This window comes from Platichthys flesus, chromosome 9, assembly GCF_949316205.1.
Source record: "Platichthys flesus chromosome 9, fPlaFle2.1, whole genome shotgun sequence".
NCBI lineage: Eukaryota > Metazoa > Chordata > Actinopteri > Pleuronectiformes > Pleuronectidae > Platichthys > Platichthys flesus.
Window position 1 is genome coordinate 5,958,747 of NC_084953.1, and position 23,308 is coordinate 5,982,054.

General features: G+C 44.8%; 1 protein-coding gene across 1 annotated transcript in view; it reads left to right on the top strand.

The window, feature by feature from the left end:
• ror1 (receptor tyrosine kinase-like orphan receptor 1) overlaps positions 1 to 21,438 on the top strand; it is a 113,639-nt gene extending 92,201 nt beyond the window's left edge. The window contains exons 5-12 of the mRNA XM_062394671.1: positions 9,725 to 9,852; positions 11,177 to 11,494; positions 12,398 to 12,643; positions 12,769 to 12,983; positions 16,016 to 16,195; positions 17,109 to 17,336; positions 17,438 to 17,802; positions 18,281 to 21,438. Coding sequence (XP_062250655.1) covers positions 9,725 to 9,852; positions 11,177 to 11,494; positions 12,398 to 12,643; positions 12,769 to 12,983; positions 16,016 to 16,195; positions 17,109 to 17,336; positions 17,438 to 17,802; positions 18,281 to 18,983 — 2,383 coding nt within the window. The 3' untranslated portion in view covers positions 18,984 to 21,438. The remainder of the gene's footprint in view (positions 1 to 9,724; positions 9,853 to 11,176; positions 11,495 to 12,397; positions 12,644 to 12,768; positions 12,984 to 16,015; positions 16,196 to 17,108; positions 17,337 to 17,437; positions 17,803 to 18,280) is intronic.
• Positions 21,439 to 23,308: the final 1,870 nt, after the last annotated feature.

The following is a 23,308-nucleotide window of genomic DNA, read 5'->3' on the forward strand; positions in this document are numbered from 1 at the left end:
GGTCGGACATGTCGATTAAGCGTTTCATAAACCAGCATCACCACTGACAAAGCAAACAGAACCATTCCAGTCAGGCAGGTTAGGTAAAGCTACTGCCGTTGCCACACTACAAGAAGGTTCCTGGTTTGATTCCGGGTTTGGCCTGGGGGGTCTTTGTCCCCATGTGTGTTTGCTCCAGCTACTCCAGCTTCTTCCCACAGTCTACAGATGTGCAGATTGGGGGTTAGGTCAACTGCAGACTCTAAATTGACTGTACGTGCGAGTGCTGGGTATCGCCTCTCGCCCAATGTCAGCTTGGATCGGCTCCAGCTCCCCCCCCCCCCCCCCCCCCCCTCTCAAAGGATAAGCAGAACACAGGATGGATGGATACTGGATCAATAGTCAGAATCCGTTGAGGCTCTCCAGTTGAACACTGCTCTAGTTGGTCTTGTTTGTTTTTCAGAGCACAGGAGCCTGTAAAGCATCTTTTATTGGAACATTCAGGAACCACATCCTCTCCAGACTGTTTTCACAAAGCAGCACGTTGGCAAAAAATATCTTGTGTCTGCATTTACATGTCAAGTCTCTTTTTGGCCTCCCTGTTATTTTATCCACTTGATAACTGTCAGCCTCTGTGTGTGTGTGTGTGTGTGTGTGTTTAGTCCTCCCTATGACTCTTTGGACTAAATTAAAACCCACATAAACATAACTCATTCAACACAAGTTGTCTTCCAGTTGAGGATTAATGTCACTAATCTGATCGTCTGGGATACTTTGTGGTTCTGTCTCTGAAGCACTGTTCTGATTTAACGGTCACGGCCGCATTCCTTCAACAGGTCTTATCTGCTTCAGCTTCATGAAGTAGTGGTCATCAGCAAGTCACCGGTTAGTGTGGGCAGCTGCAATGTATTCTGGGATTACGAGAGCACTGGCAGTTGGTGAACTCGTGAAAATAACCTAGAGTCTGATTTTTTTTGAATTGGAATCAGAATCCGATGTTTTCCTCTGATGAATTGATGAATATAACTTAATTTGTATTGTCAATAACATTTTCCTCATGAGTCTCAGTCTCGGCGTCTTCTTCAGCACAGCTTTCAGCATTAAGAGGAAAATATACAATTAGGCACAGAGGGTGGATACCATGTGATTGACAGCTTGTACCGCCCTATGGGTCCAGGAGGCACGTGTAGGAGGGCGGGCACTGTCCTCTCTCAGTCAGGCTCCACCCCCTGCTTCTCTAAATATGGTTGCTTCTGGTTTCAAAAAACCAAGATGGCCCAGGACCTCAAGGCTTCAAAAACTCACAAACTAACGTCACATTGTGTTGCAGTATGACATACAAAAATACTCCAGAATTCTCCACCCTATACTCCAATGTCAGGTGTTTATCTTTTAAACAGACTTTAAGCGCTTTTTGTTTGGTTATCTGTGTGCTGCAGATCTTTTGACACCACATTGTGTAAGCAGGGATAATTTGTGAGCTCTGCAGTGTGACATTGTGTTCCTTCCCCACAACACACGCCTCTCTTAATCGCTCTCATCAAGCATTATTGCACTTCAGCTGCAGGAAGCCAGGCTTCTGTTTGAAACGTGTGTGAAACGTGTGTGTTCTTGTTCCACGTGCTCCGTCAGTCGGTCGTCAGCCGGGAACACGGGTCCTCCTGTCTGTTTTTAAGTGTCTGCCTTTGTGTGTTCAGAGTGGGGTCTGTGATCTAAGGAAATAAATCATGCAGGGAAGTGTGTGTGTGTGTGTGTGTGTGTGTGTGTGTTAGTGTGTGTGTAGCAGGTGGTGAGCGGTGGTGGTGGGGTGGCTTCGCTCTCGGCTATCATCTCTTTCCCCTTTTCTTTTCCTTTTGGACTCTTCTCTTTCCTGTTATTATTATTTCCACACGGACGTTTGCAGGCAGCCTGGAGTCAGTTCAAGGAATGTTATTTTTTTTTAAAAACACTAATGCAACAAGAAGGATGTTTGTGATATTGCTCCAGGGGAAAGTATTAGATTTGGAAAAAACGGATTATGATCTGGTATTTTATTCATACTCAGACATGTCCCCGATCTTAAGTTGCCAAAAGACAGCTGCCTCTAAAGAACTACAACATGCACTTTTGCTTTTTGTGTTTGTGTGTGTGTGTGTCTGTGTGTGTGTGTGTGTGTGTGTGTGTGTGTGTGCGCTTACCTAACGACAGTCGGGTCGAGCCGGTTGGCACCAGAAACAAAACTTAACTTACCTGGAAGGTTCTGGGTTTGGACCTTACAGCCAGACTGAGTCTTTCTGTGTCTGTCTGGGTTTCTGGGGTTAAGCCTGTAAATGGACCCTGGGATTGGATATGAGAGTGACCCCGTCTCTCATCCAACTTCAGCTGGGATTTGCTCCAGCCCTCAGCGACCTTGAGTGGATAAACATGATGGATAAATGATAAACAAGACTAAACCAAGTGATGTAGAGGAACCAAACTTTGAAGTAAACTGTCTCATACACATGTAAACTCCCAAACTGGCGAGGAGGCCAGAAGGATCTGAGAAAACAAGGAGGATCCGACCGAGGGAAGCAGACTTCACCTCTTCAGAAGAGTGATGCCTGTGGAGCAACATCAGAATCAACATTTAAATACTACTCTCTGGGACAACTGTTGTAATGCTATAAAACAAAACTTGGTAATAACATTTATGTCCTTGCGAAGCCGTGACCTCGGCCGAAGCGGCGTGGTGAGATCATACCAGATGGCGAGCAGCAGCCTGTGGTACTGAACAGGCTGGTGGGACTGGACACTGCTGCTGGGAGCCGCCGCAGATGTAGAGCAGGGAACATGGAAGTGTCTAGGTGGCAACAACTCACGGTCTCAAAACACTGTCCTGCTAAATGTCCCCTGCAAATTATGAGTGAAACTACAGGAACAAAAGAAAAGTGGAAGATTATTTTAGTCCCATGTTGTCTTGAACACACACACACACACACAACAGATTCTAGTGCTGTTTTCCATCAACTATCTCTCTTTTTTCTTCTATCTATTTTCTTCACCATTTCCCCTTCTGTGCTTTCCTAAAGCACCCCTGTCTGTTATTTGTTTTCAGAGACCTCTACACCCAATAAGTCAGGGATTAGTCAAACAAAACCCTCCCACCTTCCTCCTCTGTAATTCACGGCTGTGGTAATGGACTCTACTGTGTGATCCCTGCACTCGATCTGTTTGTGTGCGCCTGCGTCTGTCCAAACACTACAGGGTTTGTGTTAAGTTGTAGGAGACGTATTAACCTCATCTGCTGCTAATTGGTCCGGCTGACTGACACCCTCTCTCGCCCCCCCCCCCACCCTCCCGGACCCCCGATACCTTGCAGTCCTGCAGGGGAAGTGATGTCACCAGGTCAGGGGCATCGTGAGGAGTGAAGGGGTTGATGTTGGGCTCCTTCACCTCACCACATCACCGAGTGTGTGTGTGTGTGTGTGTGTGTGAACCCTGTTATTAAAACTCTTCAGCTGCACTCGTGACTTCAGGCCTGTGTCGGCAAAGAGGGGGCCCTGAAACAAATTCTTCTGCAGAGTGCGACAACACTTCAAACACCAACATGTATCTGGGAGCCAGTCTGTGTATTATTTATTTACACACAACTGCATGCAAGTTGCAATCAGTGAAATGTTAACATCCATCTTCAATCCCTGATTCAGTAAGGTGCATATTAAAGTCATTCCTGCTTTACTGTTATTTCTCTAGCTTTGAGAAAAGTCACACATCTGTGAATATATATTTTTAATTGTTCCTTCGTCAAGCACATTGTGTCATTCCAATGAAACGTAGAGAATGAATGACATCTGACAGGACAGGGGCCCTACAGGGGCCAATCAGTTTTCAGCTTGGGCCACAACCCATCTGGCCTCACCCCTGGATCCAACCCTGGATCCGCCCCTGGATCCGCCAATGCTGTCACACAACTTTCAAACCCATCAAAATAGAATATAGAATATTATCAGATTATAGTGAAAACTACATCCCTTGTGTCTTTTGAGACAGAACAACAGAGAAAGAAATTAATCTAATTTTCAAGTTCACACAACAAACTCTGTCGTCCTTCGTAGTGTTATTCAATGAAGTGACCTTCCTGGATCCACACCTGCATCCATCCACCAAGTCTCATCCAGTAGTTTTTGCATAATCCTGCTAAAAGACAGACTTATTGAACAAACCCAAAATCGTCTTTGGCTCCTTCACAAATGTAAACTTTCTTTAACAAATCAATGATAATTCAACGATGAGCAGTTTCTTGAAAGCTTCAGCGTTCACTGCTCGATCTCACCGCTGCCTGCTTTTTTTTTTCATGGCTGGGAAAATTCCTCTGACTCACTGCCACTGATGTATTTTACATTCCTGGTAACAGAAAAAGTGGATAACTCTTTAAACTCTAAACAATATTTATCATGAGCTGCGATGGCCACCCCGATTCAGGCCATATTAAAGGCAACATTAGCCCCCTCACTCATTTGAATGGGGCCAGTCCACTGATACACTGTTGGTGCCAGACGCCTCTGGCAAAAACAAGGTAGAGTTGAATCTGTGTGGGCCAATTAAACCTGTGCCAGTATTTTGTAATGTGAAGAATGTATTCTGCTCGCAATCGTCGTCTTAGCTTTCCACAGCAGGAACATTCTTTTGGATTTGGTTTTGGCATCTGATAAAAATTATAACTCTATTTAATCTAATAAATATTTTTCATTCTGGACTTCCTTCTCTCCCCCCCCCCCCCCCCCCCCCCCCCCCACCATCCAAGGCCTTTGTTATTGGTCCTAATTGAGCCGTGGACTGCATCGGCCAATCAAGTGCATGCAAAACCTTTAGTCTGATCCATAGTCCCATCCACTAACATGGAAGATGCAGGGTTTATGAGCGATACTGAGCCACCCACCAGGGGGCAGTCAAGATGCTTTAGCTTCATTCCCAATAAAAATGTGATCACAAAAAAAAGATGCTTCAGCTTCACTTCTGTGCAGCTGTCATGTCGTCCGTCTTTGATGCTTCCTCCCTCCCTCTCTCCTCTTTCCCTTCCCTCTGAGTCTCTCCATCCGTCTCTCTCTGACAGCAGTGTGTATGGCTGCAGTCAGTGCACAGTAGTTACACGAGGACCCTGGAGGGGCCTTCTCTTTCCAACGCAGCGCCTCAGTTGCCCTCGCTCATTGTTCCATCCCGGCGCGGTCACAGGCCACTGGCAGCCACAGGCCCCTGTCAACCTCAGCCTTCGGTGGCCATTTTGGCTCCTTGTCAGTGAGCGATCATTACATCCTGCAACCGCACATGTGTTCTGCAGGTCTCCTGAGATAATTGAATCACCCCGTGAGCTCAGAACACATGAATATCTTTGTTAAAGACATTGTGGGCGGTTGAGAAAATATCAGTATGTGATTCATAACTAAAACTCGTCAGCGTGCATAATAATGTTGAACAGATTGTGTTTTCTCATTTTGCTCTTTATTCTAAGGAGGGAACACGATTCTCTCGAGGAGAGCGACCACACGTTTTCTATTGTTTCCTTCGTCTTTGCCTCTTCATTCTGTCTTAGACCATCAAGTGTCTTTGATTTGGAGTTGGACACCTTCCCGTTAATACACAACACCATCACACACACACACACACACACATGCACAAACTCAGAGGAGGTACACAGTTGGATGTCTTCAGTGCAGCATGAGGCCTTATCACTTTACATCCCAAATACCTTTCATCCAAACAATGCTGCTGTGTTGTTGGAGTTTGCACGTTTTCATTACCATGTATTTTATTACAGTTCTTAGATAACTTCCTTTGGTTGTTGAATATATCCCAGTAAAGTTACATCATCGATTTGTCGTCAAACATGTCAAACCTGACACACGATGCATACTGCTTAGTTTCTGTAGTTCAGTTTGAATGTAACCATCAAACCTCAGTTTATCTCTGAGCTTAAAGCTGTTTTATAACCACAGTCCAAAGCTTCTTCAAATCATCAACAGGAAGCTGTAACTATAAGAACAAAATATGACTTGCACAAGCCTGCCCCCCCCCCCCCCCCCCCCCCCCTCTGGATCCAACAGCTGTGACCTCATGCAGCTCATCCCCTCTTCACTCAGCGCCCGCAGCAACTCCTAGAAAACCAAACCCTGAAATCTAGAATGTCGTCGGGGATCTGCCCGTCTGCTCCCTCACGTCCTCACCCGCTCAAATCTCATCCGTCCGATATTCCCTTCAACAAGTAGTGTTGAGTTTCACGTCCTCTCGACCCCACAACTCATCACAAACACATCATTCACCAACCAGGCAGACCAACTTATCGAGGAGAAATATCCCAGTGTACATGTTCAAGGCCTAAAAAGACTTTTACAGGCCATATATTAGAGTCTCTATGACTCTGATGGAGCCTTTTTCTAGGTTGTGCCTCTGTGGGGGGAGGAGTTTAAAATATTTTCTTTCTTCCTTTCCTTGAAGTCAACAAATCTGAAAAACTTAACATTAAACTTTCACGTTAAAAACTAACCCCCTCATGAAACCACATTTATCCACTAGATCCAGATTTGTATCTGGATCCACACCAAATTACAAACACTGATAAATATCAGATCCAGGAAATCAGTCAAAACTAAGTGATGAAACCTTTCATAAGTTAAGTTTATTTTTTTTAATGTCCCTATAGTTGTTAAAAACACAGCAGAACTCAGCATATGTGCACAGTTTTATAAAACGCTCTGAAAACTCCCATCCAATCAGGATGTACTGTTTTAAAAGCGTCTCAAGGTTGTCTGGCTGCAGTCTGGCTCTTATTGGCGCCACTCAGGTGTTACCGCTGTGTGGACAGTGCTGGAGGAATAGAGCAAGTGTTCCCTACATAAATAGTGAGGCTGGGATGAAAAAAGAAAAGTACTTTGACAATGAATCAAGTCGTTATAAATATTTTGTTTAGGTTCTGTGGCGCGTTTGTGTTTGGATCTGGAGTCTATTGGTCCTGAGACAGAAAAGCCTCTCCTTGTAATTACCATTATAAAACATTACACCAGAAGGCCCATGGCGTTGGTGTGTAAAATAAAAATCCCAAACAGCCATTCACTGTTTACACAAATAGCAACCACGCTTGGCTCGGCCGGGACAGCTTACACAGACACACAGACATAAATGGAAACCAGGGAAAGACTTTCAGAAAAACCTCAGATGTCTCAGATGTGATTGGGCTTTTTGGTACATGCTTCTTCTCCTGCCCATTTCTCTCTTTAAACCTGCTGTAAGTCATCTGTGCTCGGCTCTAGCTGATGCAGACGCTTTAATGCGCCTCTGAGACCCGATTCAGTCGTTTTCAAAAAGTGAGGAAAGTTCAAATGAAGGCGGCGGCGGCGGCCGGTTTGTGATTTGGAGCGAGCCGGTTCGGTCGGGCCGTTCGGACTGGCTAGAGTTATAATTTGCCCGTGGGGATCTGGCTGCTTTGTGGTGAATCGTCTACTCTCCCTTGTCATTTAGTTCTCTGTGTGTGGCTCGATGTGTGTGTGTGTGTGTGTGTGTGGATGTGTGTGTCCTCCATCTTTGCTGACGCACAACCAAGGAGGCCGGAGTCCACTCCATCGCTCATTCTTTTTTCATATCCTGCATTCAAATCAATCAGCAATCCATCGGTTCCATCGTCTTTCTCACTTGGAGCCTCTTTGCTTTTAGATTTATGGATGTGCTTAGCACCCAACGAGAAGGAGCTCTGCGCCAAACGGAAAGTACGCGAAGAAGAAGCCGTTTGTGGTTTGATGAAATGGAGCGAAGCCGTCTGCAGGCGAACCACGACCTGAACTCATTATTACCCATATCCACATTTTAGTAGGAAATTACATATTCACGGGATAAACCTGAATTAAGCTGTAAACGTAATGTAACCATATCTCTGTGGAATCGACGTAATGCAGACCAATGCTCTATAGATTGTGTGTGTGTCTGTGTGCATGTGCGTACATGTCTGGTAATCTCATCTAGATCTGCAGACAGGGGTAGAGCTGACCTTGGCCTTTCACTCACTTAACACTCCTCAGAGAGAGGGAACCTAATGACCTCCACATCAAACCACACACACACACACACACACACACACACACACCCTTGCGGTTGTTTGTGCCCACATGGATCCTCGTGTGTGTCTGTGCGTGCCTCCATCGTTGTCATCTTGACTCCAGGTGCGTCTCTGCAGCGGTTCACTGCAGTTGCTGCAGTAATGAGAGTAATTCACACATCGTAACGTCCCTTGTAAACTTCATGACCCGCGTCAACAAAGGCAGGGACGGGTGATAATGAAGCATTAAGACACAAGCTCGGTTTTTTATAGTTCGCCACAAGTTGTAAGTCGCTGTGTTTATTTCAAATAAAGCTCCTCTAGACTATTTTTTTTACCTCTGTTGTGTTTGTTTGTTTGTTTGTAAGGCAAGATTACACAGTAACCACGGGATGGATTTCCATTAAACTGGGTGGAAGGATGTGGTGTTAGTCAGGAAAGAGCCCATTACACTTTGGTGCGGATCCAGGATTTTTTAAATACTTTTTTAAACATTGCAGTAAAGGGCGTTTTTTTCACATTTTCACAGCTCTGCCAGGGAATCATTTTTTGTGAAGTGATATTTGAAATTTTGTACAGCTTGATGGTATTTAAAGGGACTGTCGGGTCCTGGTGGAGGTATGTGAGTGTGTTCTAGTTATTATTATTATTATTATTAATAATAATAATCATAAACAGTTTCAAGTGGAGCCCTCCTGTCTGCCTGTACTCTGGGAACAATGTCCAAAGAATGAGCACAAACTTTTAGTCGGCAAATAGCTACAATATGATTATTTGTGCTTGGTTGTTTGTGCGTGTGTTTGTGTGTGTCTGTGCAGTGGCAGCATGCACCCCCTCCTCCTCCCCTTTGTATACTGTGGTTGTGCGTTGTCTCACACTCCTCATATGGCCCAACTGAAAGTACATGAACCAGTGATCTCACACTGAGCAGACAGGCCTGCGAGTCGCCATGTGGTTTGCTGTGTTTGTGTGTGTCTGTGTGTCGTGTTTATGTGTGTGCATATGTGCCAGTGTGTATGTGTGTAGAAAATGAGAGAGGTGAGAGATGGAGGGAGATGAATTTGTTTGAAAAGAAACAACAAAAGAACCGCAGGAGCGCAGAGCAGACGACACAACCAGAAAAGGGCAGAACAATTAAAAAGAGTCATTGATGGAAACAGGATCAGCTGCTTCTCTCTCTCTCTCTCTCTCTCTCTCTCTCTCTCTCTCTCTCTCTCTCTCTCTCTCTCTCTCTGTCCATGTGGTTCAAATCATGGCTGATGGGGAAATCTCTGCGCTGTAAACAATCAGGTCAAACTACCAAACATTAATTCTTAATGTGGTTTACATCTTTATTGTGAACTTGGGCGTTTGTGTGTGGTGTGTTTGTCAGGACCAGTAGACCTCATGGGGACCAAGCCTGATACTAATGAGGCAAAAACGTCACTTCTGAGGTCCTGGTTAAGGTTTATATTGAATTGTGTTAAGGTTAGAGTTAGGATTAGGAATTAATTGTTCATTAGTTTTTCGGGATGTGTGAAACTCGGCAAGCAAAAGGAGAAACAAAGAGGAAAACTGTTGTTAGAGAATCTGCAACAAGAAACAGTCCAACCAGTCATTTCTGTGTTATACAAAGAGAGGCTGCCATCTAGAGGTGCCTCTGTGCATTGCAGCTTGTTTCACTTGATTCAAACTAACTCCTCTCTGTGTCTCTGTTGGTCTCAGGGAGGATTTCGACGAAGAGGGATTCTGCCAGCCGTACAGAGGCATCGCCTGCGCTCGCTTCATCGGCAACCGCAGCATCTTCGTGGACTCCCTCCAGATGCAGGGCGAGATAGAGACGCAGATCACAGGTGAGGACCATGTGCTGCTGACAGGGAGATGTGTCATTCACTAACAATGTCCTTCTTCTTCTGCAACTTTTCTTTTGCTGGTTTTCAAACTATTGTTTTAACAGATTCAGTATGAATCCCCTCCGAGTCTTTGATGATATAATAATAAACTTTATTTGTATACTATCTTTCGTAGATACAAATGAAAACATCTTAATAAAACATGTTTGAAAACAAAATAAGATGTGTTTTGTATATGTTGATTTAGTTTTATATTTGACCCCAAGATTTGTTAATTTTCTTAATTTGAGTTCTATAATATTTGGTTGTTTTCTTTTTATTTCCTGTAAACAACAATAAAGTTTGCATTTCTTTATAAAGTCAAAAGTTAAACTGTAAAACATTCAGCCTCAATCATATTTCTTTGTCACAAGGGTTGATAATAACATCTTTTAAATCATTGCAATTTGTTAAAATATATATTGGCTGAAGAAAAAACAATGAATCACTAATAATTTGAAAAAGACTGATTTCAAGTGCCTCAGACTTCATGACGTTGATAAAGAACCTTTGAGGATCTACTTACTCTAAATAAATGAAATCCCTACACAAAATATAACTTTTTATACATTTAAACATGAATTGATTTGGAGTAGGAAGGAAACCTGCTGAGTTCAAGTGAAGTTCACCCCCCCCCCCCCCCCCACTGAACTCCTCTGTTCTACACCTCTGTGTTTTGGTTCTGTGTGCCTGCATGTGTACGTCCTCATTGGTCCCCTTCAGTGTTGCATGTTATTTATCACATCCGTGCAGTTGTCAGCTTTTTCACCCCCGAACACGTCAGGGACACAGGGGGCCGTGAACCCGCTCTCCGATCTGATCAAGGACGAGTGATAATTAAGATTTATGACGCCACAGATCATTCATTTCAGAGGAAACCCAGGAGCCAGTCGTACTCCAGACCTTCATGTCACTTTTACTGATCTTTATTTCATTTATTCTGAGCAGGATGTGCCGTAGAAGCACTTGGATCATATCCAGCTTTACTTATCTGCTTTCCAATAGCTGGTCTTTTCCTCCACCCCCCGGACCAATCCCCCTTCCTGCCAGTGACAACCACAGAAAAACACATGTTTGCAATAAAGATGCAGGAGGAATATGAATCATGTGTTTAATGCTCGCACTCTTTGATGTATGTGGACGCTCTGAATGGAGCATTGCTGACTTATCACCTCTATATTTCCTCTCGTGAATGTGAGAGACACAGAAACAAATAATGAAACCAATACATTTTCTTCAGGCCTCTTTCTGTTCTAACGCCACCTTTGCCTCCTTTCATTCCCAGCGGCCTTCACCATGATCGGCACATCCAACCATTTGTCCGACCGCTGCTCCCAGTTCGCCATCCCGTCCCTCTGCCACTTCGCCTTCCCGACGTGCGACCGCAGCTCGGGGACGGACAGACCCCGGGACCTGTGCAAGGACGAGTGTGAGATCCTGGAGAACGACCTGTGCAAGACGGAGTACATCATCGCCCGCTCCAACCCTCTGATCCTGAAGAGGCTGAAGCTGCCGAACTGCGACGACCTGGCCGCCTACGACAGTCCGGAGGCCGGGAACTGCCTGAGGATAGGCATCCCCATGGCCGAGCCCATTAACAAGAGTAAGACCATGCCCCCTGATGGTTCCATTGTATTAGTTCTACTCATGATGAGTTTCTGAATAGAGATGAATCACTGAGGAGCGGATTCAAAACCGTTGCTTTTTTGGTGAATCTAGATTTTATTATTCTTATTTTTTTTTGATTTACAGAATCTGTCCTTGTGATTTAATCATCTAGTCTTCAAAATGTCCCAAACCGTGTCAAAACTTCCCAGAGCTTCAAGTGAAGCCTTCAGATTGTTAGATTTGTCTAAAATCCAGAGATTTTTAATTTACTGTCAACTTTAACAGACAAATCAGAATCAGAAGTATTTTATTGCCAAGTAGGTTTACACCTACAAGGAATTTGCTCTGGTTATTGGTGCATACAATGAACATAGAAACATAAAAACGCAATAAATATAACACACATAGGAAAAGCATTAAAAAAATAGAAAACCAGTATATATTTACTCACTGTTTACTTCTTATTTACTCACTTTTCCAATATTAATACAAAGTAAGATTTATTTTGACAAGTAAAAAGTGAAATGCAAAATCCAAAATAGTAAACAGTGTCCGATTGCAATATGCAATGTAATGCAGTATAATATAAAATGAGATAATGTGTTAATTTAACACAACCTTGAGGTGTGGGGGCGGGAATAAAAGTCAGAGTCATACATTAATAAGATAATTCCTGCAGCTTTGGTCAAACGAACTTTGCCTTCGGTTTCTGTCTGAGTTGTCAGTGCAGAAGTTCACATCATCCCTCTCATGATATTTAATGTATTTTATTATTTCCCTGTGGATCTGTGAGTCCTGCTACACATGAGCACCCCCGGGTGTCTGATTTCATTCCTCCACTACCTGATGCACGAAAGCAACACAGAGAAGTAATGCACGACCTTGTCCTGCTTTCCAGATCACAGGTGTTACAACAGCAGCGGAGCCGACTACCGCGGGACGGTCAGCGTGACCAGGTCGGGCCGCCAGTGTCAGCCGTGGAACTCCCAGTATCCCCACAGCCACACTTACCTGGCCCTGCGCTACGCAGAGCTGAACGGGGGACACTCGTACTGCCGCAACCCAGGGAACAAGCACGAGGCCCCCTGGTGCTTCACGCTGGACGAGGGGGTGCGCATGGAGCTGTGTGACATTCCCATCTGTGGTGAGGGACCAGAACCATGTTTACATCCGTGCTAAACATGTTTATACTTAACTCTGTCTCTGTGATAAGTTCAGATCATCTTGTGCTGTGATGTTGATCTTCTCTCTCTCTCTCCATCACTATAGACCATAAAGACATGTCTGGCGGCGGCAACATGGAGATCTTGTACATCCTGGTTCCCAGCGTGGCCATCCCGTTATCCATCGCCCTGCTCTTCTTCTTCATCTGCGTGTGCCGCAACAACCAGAAGACGGCCAGGCCGCCCGCCCCCCGCCAGCCGAAGCCGGTGCGAGGACAGAACGTGGAGATGTCCATGCTCACCACCGCGTACAAGCCGAAGGTAGAGAGCAGCACATTTGAATCATTAACCGTCAATAAAGATGGACAACATGGCGGCTCACTGCCATAAACACCATCTCCACCATGTGATTGGATGGGACAGGGACCAAACTAAAAAGTCAAAGTACATACAAATCCATTTTCCTCACATTTTTATATCACACAGATGTTTGTTCAAGTGAATTTCTTTCAGATAAGTTTAGTTTTAATTTGTGATACAATGCTAAAAAGAAACAGGGTGAAACGTCTTGATTGACAGCTGAGACTGACTCGTGATTGGTCAATATCTACATCTCTAAACCAATGACATTACAAAAAGATAGGATTAATGACCGGGCTGCAGCTGTAGGTGTTCACAACTGTGGGGACTCAAAATGTTAGTCATGAGTGCTCCAATGGCAAATCCCTCAGTGTGTCAACTGGGATACGTTGCAGCATGCTGGGGTGACTGGAGTTTGTTTGGTGTGTGTGTGTATGTGTCTGTGTCTGTGTGTGTGTGTGTGTGTGTGTGTGTGTGTGTCTGTGTGTGCACATGGAAATTCTCTGTCTAAGCCAAGGCTGCAGATCTCTATCATCAGAGCTCAGCAGGTCCAGCAGAGTTCAACTGCAGCTCTTCTCCTTTGTTTATCTCTCTCTCCTCCCCTCGTCTCTTCCTCGCTCTCTTCTCACCTAGTCCATCTTTCTGCGTTGCTCCTCTCCCTCCATCCTTTCACTCCTGGAACTCTTTCTTTCATCATCCTTCACTCTCTCCTTCCCTCCCCTCCTCCTTCTTTCACAGGCCCTCTCTGTCATGTGGATCATCCAGCCTCTGCTCTGCCAGTCGAGCCACAGCTCACGTTAGGATCTGTATCACATTTCTCTGGAGGCTGCACACTCGGCCGTATCATGTCTGTTTATCTTTCTCTGTGTAATGTTGACGGTGGTGGTGGTGGTGGTGGGTGGGTGGAGGTGGCTCTCCAGACAGTGTGTCTGCTTGTGTAAAAACCAGAGCTGACGTTCAAGGTAATGAGAACGACTTCACCATCAGCCGCTGCCGAGGGAACCGCAAAATGTCACCGGAGCGTCAGAAGACATTAATATCTCAGGTTCTCTTTCGTTTTCTCTGGAATGGAACAAATGCTTCACCGGCCTAAAGAAGGGAATCGTTCCTCGCTGTGTTGAGATGACGACATATTGTGTCTGCACAAAGTTTACAGTGCATCAGATACAGGTTTTCAGAGTGACGGCCGTGCAGCCGGGGAATTACACAGCTGAGTTCAGACTGTAAAACCATTAAAGCTTTGTTTCCCAGTGCAGGCAACTATTGTTACCAGTTTGTAAAGGATTTGTAAAGATGTAAATCCTCATGTGAAACAGTAGTTTATGTATATTTATATTTATATTGTATATTTATGAGTTTCCCTCTTCTCTGCTACTCCAGTGTACAACTTACTCTGGGATTAGGCTGCTACCCAGCAGGCTTTGCTACAGGGTCACCCAGGGGCCTGTGACAATCCGTTTAGACACACATAAACACACACACTCACACACACAGAGACACACAAACCTGTGGTGATGTGAGGAGGATCTGAGGGTTTGGGTGTGGGGCGGAAAAAAGGGGTGAAACAAGCCTGTAACTAAAAACATCTGCGTCTCTCATAACAGCAGCAGGCCCCCACACTCTTTTCATACACACACAAACACACACACACACACACACACACGCACTCATCGCCCCCCTCAGTGTGTGTGTGTCTGTGTCTCCTGCTCACTGAGGAATTTCTTGAGTTCCTGGAATCTGACAATCTCTGCCAACCTCTCCTCACCTTTTATCTTCTCCCAAGTGAAGCTACACACACACAAACACACGCACACACACACACACACACACATACACACACACAGAAATTCCCACTCTTTCTGTTTCGCCTGCACAATTAAAAAATATGAGAGTTTAGCTGGACTCACTGAGGATTAAGAAATATTGGTATGATAATAACATAATATGAAGTGAACCAGACACAGATATGAACCCATATGAAAACCTTCAATTTAAAGAATAAACAATACAGAAAAGATCTTTATTTGTTAACTAAAGTATATGTATTACTTATTTCAGGATAGATTAATAAATGGATGGATGCACTTTATAGCTCTCAAACCAAAGTACTATATATTTGTTTTTATATATCAAACTTCCAATATTTAAATATATCCAATATAAAACTTTCATATTAAGGGTTTTAAACTCACATAGTCTTCTATATATATCAGCTAATATATTGTATTGGAAATATTTTACCCTCTAATATCAGCATCAACATCAACCTCCCAATATGATAAATGTTCTGAAACACTTGATTTCTCCTGTTCATTATAATAAATGATAGTTTTAATAGTTTTTAGAGTCCTGTAGACAATGAGGAAATCTAGACCATCACCAGTTTGACCTTCTCCACTCAGGCTTGTCGTCTTTTTCCTGTGAGCCTTCTCTCACAACGTGAATCCTCGTTGTTGACGTGATGTTTTCCCACTGAAACACTGTTAAAGCCCCACGGTTCAGCTCAGCCTCGTTGGATTTAGCTGAACCAATAAACCTCTGGCTCTCCTCAGACTGAAGGAAGCCGGTGGCGTCCCTCCTCTCAGTTGAAGCTCCAGCAGCAGATTCTACAGTTTTACTGGAACAGAGAACTAATTGCTTTTGTCCTAAACGCTGCTAACACGTCAGATGAATCACAGGTTGAGGCGGACAGATTTCTCAAATATTCCCACATTGCTTTCCAAAGCTCGGGGAGTTATTAGGAAGCTGACGTCACCGTCTGATTCAGACAGTGACTGCATCAACTCCCCAGATTATACTTGTATCATTTTACATGCACACAAAACCCATATTTGGTGTCATATCTGGCAGTTTGCCTGCATCGAATGAGGAAGCGGTCATGTTAACTTCCATTTTTCAATAACGGGATGATTTACTGTAATGTTGTAATGTTTTCTACCGCTGATCTCATTCCTCCCTTTCTCTTTTTCCTTCTCCTCCTCTTCCCCCTGCAGAGTAAATCCAAGGAGCTTCCCCTGTCGGCCGTGCGCTTCATGGAGGAGCTCGGCGAGTGCACCTTGGGGAAGATCTACAAGGGTCACCTGTATCTGCCCGGCATGGACCAGGCCCAGCTCGTGGCCATTAAGACCCTGAAGGATCTGTCCAGTACACAGCACTGGGGCGAATTCCAGCAGGTACAGGATGAATCCCCTTCACTCGGGTTTTAAAGCAATACTGGCAGTGTAGAGGGGTCGGTTTAAATTATGTGTCTTTAAAAGGAAGAAAATAATAACATATACAGCTGCTCTAAATAGCTTCTTACTGGTAAATGTGTTTAAAGTGGTTTAAATAAAATATGACACTAAACTACTGCAGCTGTAAAGGACTTTTTTCCCTTTGGAAGTATCAATCCTCCCGCAGTACTTGCAGCTTGACTTGTTATATTTCCTCAGAAGGTAAACGTGGCGGCCGCCGGGAGACCGTGCGGCTGGAAGTCACTCGACGCCGGATGATTTCTGCTTGAAATAGCTCCAAAAATAAACTGTAACTCCAGACAGGCCCGAAAAATATACAGATGTTCAGGAGGATTTGAAATAAATGACTTGTGTAAAATATAATCCTCACTTTCCATTTGCGAGAGAGCGAAGCTGCAGAGACCGTTTAAAGTCACACTACACCCAAAATCAGATATTTTAATAATTTGAAGTAGTCTTGAAAAGTGGCCATAAAACATGGATTGGATCTGTAATCATTGATTTATCATTATGAATCAAAAAACGAAATGTTCACAGCCAACTTTCAATACTTCAATCCCCCAAAATGCATTCTGATCGAGCATCACCTTAAAGTCTTCAGTCTGCTGCATGAAAGAAGATGTTGCAAGGACCGGTGATACTTCCTGTTCAGCTTGCTCTCATTGGCTATTGCAGGTTTCTGCTCACTTGCCCAATCGCTGCTCCTTACATACTCCACAAGTAGAATCATAAATATCGCACATGCCTCAAATTGTTAACGCGAATCAGGCCGATAATCACCCTGTGTTCCGCTGGCCTCCCACTTTCTTTCCCGACTAATCTTTCTTTCGGTGTCTTTCTTGTCTTCACACAGGAGGCGGCCGTGCTGACCGAGCTGCAGCACCCGAACGTGGTGTGCCTGCTGGGCGTGGTGACCCAGGAGCAGCCCGTCTGCATGCTGTTCGAGTTCCTTCCCCAAGGCGACCTCCACGAGTTCCTCATCATGCGCTCGCCGCACTCTGACGTGGGCTGCAGCAGCGACGAGGACGGCACGGTGAAGTCCAGCCTGGATCATGGAGACTTCCTGCATATGTCCATACAGGTACAATGATCATTCGAGGAGAGCCTGTAGATCTTTTCAGGGCATAGTTAACATCTAACAAATCCTTGAATGATTGTTTCTTTCTACTCAACCTGATCCAGGTGGCTGCTGGGATGGAGTACCTGTCCAGTCACTTCTACATCCACAAAGACCTCGCCGCTCGGAACGTCCTCGTGGGCGAACAGCTTCACATCAAGATCTCCGACCTGGGTCTGTCCAAAGAGATCTACTCGTCGGACTACTTCTGCGTCCAGCCCAAGACGCTGCTGCCCATCCGCTGGATGTCCCCCGAGGCCATCACCTACGGCAAGTACACCTCCGACTCGGACATCTGGGCGTTCGGAGTGGTGCTGTGGGAGATCTTCAGCTACGGCCTGCAGCCCTACTACGGCTTCTCCAACCAGGAGGTGATGGAGATGGTGAGGAAGAGGCAGCTGCTGCCCTGCCCGGAGGACTGCCCGCCCAGGTAATCTCACGGCTCATAGAGGTTGAACTTCAGCATCAATGTGTGAGGAGGCTTTTTCTCAGACCTGGTTCAGACCTGATATTAACATCTATCCTGAGTGATCTGGTCTCAAGGGGTCAGTTCTCAGTGTTGGTGGGAATGGACCCAAATCCATCCTTACTGCGTCCTGAGATCAGATCCCATTCTACAGTAAATTTGTGCTAAGCCACATATAAGGGAAGGCCTGCTCAGCTGATGTCTTCTGTTCACTGACTGTTTTTATATGGTGCTCGTTTTATAGTATTTAATCACCGTTCATTAATTCACTATATTGCAAAAATGGGATTTCAATTATTGTTATTAAAATAAGTTTCAAAAAGCTAATTTCCTTTCAAAGTTATTATACAATAATACCATAATTATAATAATAAAGGTATTTGATTTGATTTTAATCCAAATCATTTTTTATTTGTAATAATCTTAAACTCTTGTCTCCCAGGTTCTATGGTCTGATGACTGAGTGTTGGCAGGAGGGACCAGGCCGTAGAACGAAGTTCAAGGACATCCACGCCCGCCTGCGAGCCTGGGAGGGGCTGTCGTCCCACGCCAGCTCCAGCACGCCCTCTGGTGGCGGGGGCAACGCCACCACCCAGACCACCTCGCTCAGCGCCAGCCCCGTCAGCAACCTCAGCAACCCCCGGTACGCCGCCGCTGCCGCCGCCGCAGGGTACATGTACCCGGCCCAGGCTATGCCCACGCCGGCCCAGATGGCTCAGATTCCAGGCTGGGCTCCCATGGCCGTGCAAACAACTCACCAGCGCTTCATCCCCGTCAACGGATACCCCATCCCCACTGGATACGCCGCTTTTCCTGCCCACTTCGCCCCCCCGGCCCCGCCCACCAGAGTCATCCAGCACCACCTGCCACCTCCCAAAAGCCGCTCGCCCAGCAGCGCCAGCGGCTCCACCAGCACGGGCCACGTCAGCGGCGTGCCCTCCACCACAGGCTCCAACCACGACGCCAACGCCCCGCTGCTCTCCCACTGCATCATGCCGGGCAGCGGCGGGGGGTCGGCTCAGGTGTACGGACATCTTACCCAGAAGGGGATGGGACACCTGGACCACGGATCACACACGGCGGCGCTGCTCGCTGCGGATAACGACGTGATGATGTACGACACGGTCATCACCGCAGACCTGTAGACAGACAGGAGGACAGACGGACACTCACACACCCGGGGGGGGGCCTCTCACCCAGTGACCTGCTTTAAGAATTCTCCTCTGGTCGGACAGGGAGCGAACAGAAAGCGGTTCTGGAAGCAGGAAACACTGTCGCAGCCTCACGAGTATATACACACGGCTGTTTGACTTTTAAATGCCTTCCTGTCCAAAGCAAGTGTCCTTACCACCATGGTTTGAAAATGTCTTTATTTTAACCTCTGTGTAAATACGGTACATAAGTCCTGAATGAATGAAATGCAAAGATATATATTCAAAAATAACTTTTTTTATTATGGAAAACACTTTAAAGGGGAAGAAGGAGCGAGTCCCCCCCCCCCCCCCCTGTGTTCCTCTCTGTGTGGTACAACCTGACTGACACGTGTCAACAAGGTCGTGACCTCTGGGGTCAGCACGACTCGCTCCTTTCTGGACGTTGAAATGGAAAAAAACAAAGTGAGCTTGTGCAGTAAAAGAGAAGAGGCCTTCAGCAGGTCGAAGCAGAGGTGTGGAGCTGCCCTGGAACTTCAGCCTTTTTCAGACTCTGACGTGGGAACTTTCCAATCGAAGCAGCTGAAAGTGAAACACTCATCTTCACACCCTTTCAGAGATGACAACTGAATGTTCAACATGACTTTCTGAGACTTGGACACAGGCCTCTTTGCTTCTTTGTCTTCGTTTTTTTTCGAATTTAAAAGTAAACTCTGCATCAGCCTCCTTTCATTCCTCTATATGAGGAAACTGTCTGTGCCTCCCTCCATCATTTGTCTGTGATCTCTACATGGATCCTCCAATCTGCCCGAAATCACACACCAAACATTTTCTCTTAGTGTTGATTGGATGTGATATTTTATTTGCTTTATGAGTTTTTTCATTGTTTTCAGTGTCTTAAGTTGTGAAGGAATTTACAGATGTTTATTCACAGGGTTTGTCGTCATATCTCTGTTTTTACTTTGCTGGATTTGTTTCATCTGGATTGTGCACAAACAAAACTCTGAGGACATCACACAAAGGAGGGAGGATGGAAAAAATTAACTATCATAACGACTAGTGGTAACATTAACGAAACAGAAATAAAATAGTCCAACAGTCATGAAGCCACATTTAATTCACTACATCCAGATTTCTCACTAATACAAATATTTCCCTGAAACACCCATTAATTATTCTCTGTGAAATCGACAGAAATGTTGAAAGCAACATATCTCAGACGTGTTTACATCTTAACACATCCAGTGTCCAGGTTTGTGTGATCATTTGTGGTTTTGATGCATTGTCTCACCCGATCCTCCTTCTGTGTTATGAAGAAGTGTGTTTTTGTGAATGATTAACTCTCTAATGCTGAAATCACACCAATGACGCCTCATCTGTCCGTTCATATTTCATGTTGACTGTTGATTTCATTGGAGCAAACGGCTGAATAGGCTTTTTATTACTTAGAGGAGTCACAGAATCTGCTGCCGCTAAACAAAACAGTTTGTGTTCTCGGTAGTGAAAGGTAAAGTATCTGTGTAGGAGACAATCATTGGTTTGTTGAATGTAGATACAAAAAAAGACTTCAATGTTAAGATTGTCTGATCTGGGATCTGATGTCACTACAAGAAAGTGTATCCATCCATCAGCTGTATCGTCCTTGGAGGGGTCCCAGCCAAAATCAACTTTTGTTTAATTTGCCCTGAGATTCAAACAGAATATAAGAGAGAAGCTGATTGTCTGTAACTAGCAATATGAGACGTTTAGACTTTTCCACCTTTTGGTAGAGATTCGTTCATCGTGTCAAATCCAAGGCCCAACCGTGCCCGTGGATTGAATCAAGCTGCAGCAAGTTGTTCAAACTCAAGTTCCCTGAATGTGTCTGATATTTTATAAAGAAGATTATTTTATTATTCCCAGGGAAAACAGGGAAAATGTCGAAAAAAAGGCTTCAGATCCAGATCGGCACCATAATTACATTTCTAACCGCATCCTTCCACCAAGTCTGTTGAAATCCATTCAGTAGTTTTTTTTTATAATCTTGCTTTAATAACAAACGGTACAAAATAAGAACCATGTTCTTGGGTTTCCTCTGAAGAAGACTGAGTGACCCTGGCATCTGAGTGGGGACACGAGTCCTCCTGTGTGTAGAGGAACGTACATGTATGTGTAAAACTATAACAGTGCAAATAAACCACTTGTACACAAGACTGTGAATCCTGATCAAGTCTAGGTACTTTAGTATTTGGCCAAAAACAAATCGTTATTGTACCTTTTTATTTTTTTTTATTTTATTCTTTTCTTTTTCAACACAAAAGAAACCAGCATAAAGATCTGACAGTGTACCGATCAGAAGGTTCGACCCCTTTTGACCACGAGAGGCCTTGTCTTTGTATTGTGACTGAACATTTTTGCACAGATGTTTTGTATTGCAAAATCATGTATTAAATGATGTTGTTTGGTTAAACCTGCAGTCACTGTTATGATCACTACTGTGGTAACAACACTGGGAATCCACTGGGTGGCGCCAAACTACAACCTGCTGGGGAATTTTTCATTGAATATGCCCCTGAGGCTCGAACGACCACTACTGGCCAGGGGGTGGCGCCCTTTAGCTGTGACCCGTAGTGTGGGTATGGGTTTGAAAACAGCTGGAAATAATATTAGTCCAGTTATGAATTTGGCCAAAGATGGAAAAGTGACTCAAGAATAGTGACGCTTTGTGTTTTCTCTCATTTCCTGCTCAGAGTGACATTTTGAACAAGAGTGTGTGTGTGTGCGCGTGCGTGTGTGTGCGTGTGGAGCCACATGTTTTTATTACATGTCTGCACACACGGTCCATGTGTAAAATGTGAGTGATTCACTCACCGTACACACACAGTTAAAGTTGTGTAACTACACAAACCATTTCCCCAAACTATTAATAGTGTCATCAGTTTACAAATGTTTACAAGTTGTGACCACTTCAATCCAACTGGGATATTTTTAGCTAGATAATTTCATCCAATGGGGTCGGGGCCCTGCTGTGGGTCACCATGTTAATCAGGGGTGTCATAAAATCATTAAAGAGGTAGAAAAAAAAGAAATAACACAAATTTGCAATCAGTTCTTATTTATTTTGTTTCTAATAACTTTTCTCCAAACTTTACTTTTTGTTGGTCACAAGCTTAAATGGTTGGGAAACACTTATTAAAAAGCTTATTGTATGTGTTTTATTTACAATCCTAACCTAATCTGAAATATAACTAAAATAACTAAATTAATGGGAAAGTACTAAGAAGCTCTATGAGAAACCTCAAGGTTCCACCTGGACATGGTTGTCACTGAAGAACCCGGGGTCATCAGATGTTTCGGGTCCTTAAGATCAGACACCTTCACCCAGGGGACCCAGCCAAGGATGATAAGCCCCCCCCCCCATCCCACCTCCACCAGCTCACGTTGAGCTGTCCACCAATCAGCTAGCAGGTCAGCATACTTTGGTCTCCGTGGTGCAGCTGAAGCGTAATGTGCCATAAAACTTTTATACGTTTGGCACAACTGAATGAATGGACCTAAACATCCTCCTCTCACTGGTAGCTGGAGTGGGAATGGGCGTGGACTGTCCCACTGCTCAAATCCCTCTGGTTCAGTGAAACCATAACTTCCTGCGACCAGACCATGTCACCAATGGGACGACCACTCCCTCCCCAACCGCCCCCCCCAGGGCGCTCTCTGCAAGCCGAGCCCCGTTTGGCCTTTTGAGTTCAGGCTAATGTTCTGTAATGAGCTCTGAAAGTAGAGGAGAGGCTGAAAAACAGAATGGACGTGCTCAGAGAAAGAGAGACGGATGGATAAAGGAGACCGATGCGTTGAAAGGCTGACAGGGATTATACTTAGAGCTTTAAAGAACAGTGATCAGGTTTTAAATGTGTTTCCGCTGCATCACAAGGTCCTTATGGGAACAACATGTAGAGTCAGAGGGAGCCAGATGGTTTCCAGTTGTGGGGTCCGTCTTCATCTGGGCCCATTGAACAAATCAGGACGACAGCTGAAGGACACAAGGGAACAACTCTCAGCTTCTCTTATTGAATGTGTCCTGCAGGTGTTTTGAACTACAACATGTGCAAAGCAGATTTTTAAAACTGTTTTTAACATGAGTTTACAATCTGCATGTCCTCGTTGCATCCTTCGAATTCTTTTGTCTTTCTCTCTTTGTGTCTTCTCTAGGTTGTCACTTAGTGCAATAACATTCAAACACGTCAGGGATCCACAAAAAACAATATCGTCATAGCTCCACACACAAAAGCTCCACAGGCCCCATTTCAAGGCTGCAAAGCCGGGTGTGGTCGTTCCCTCCG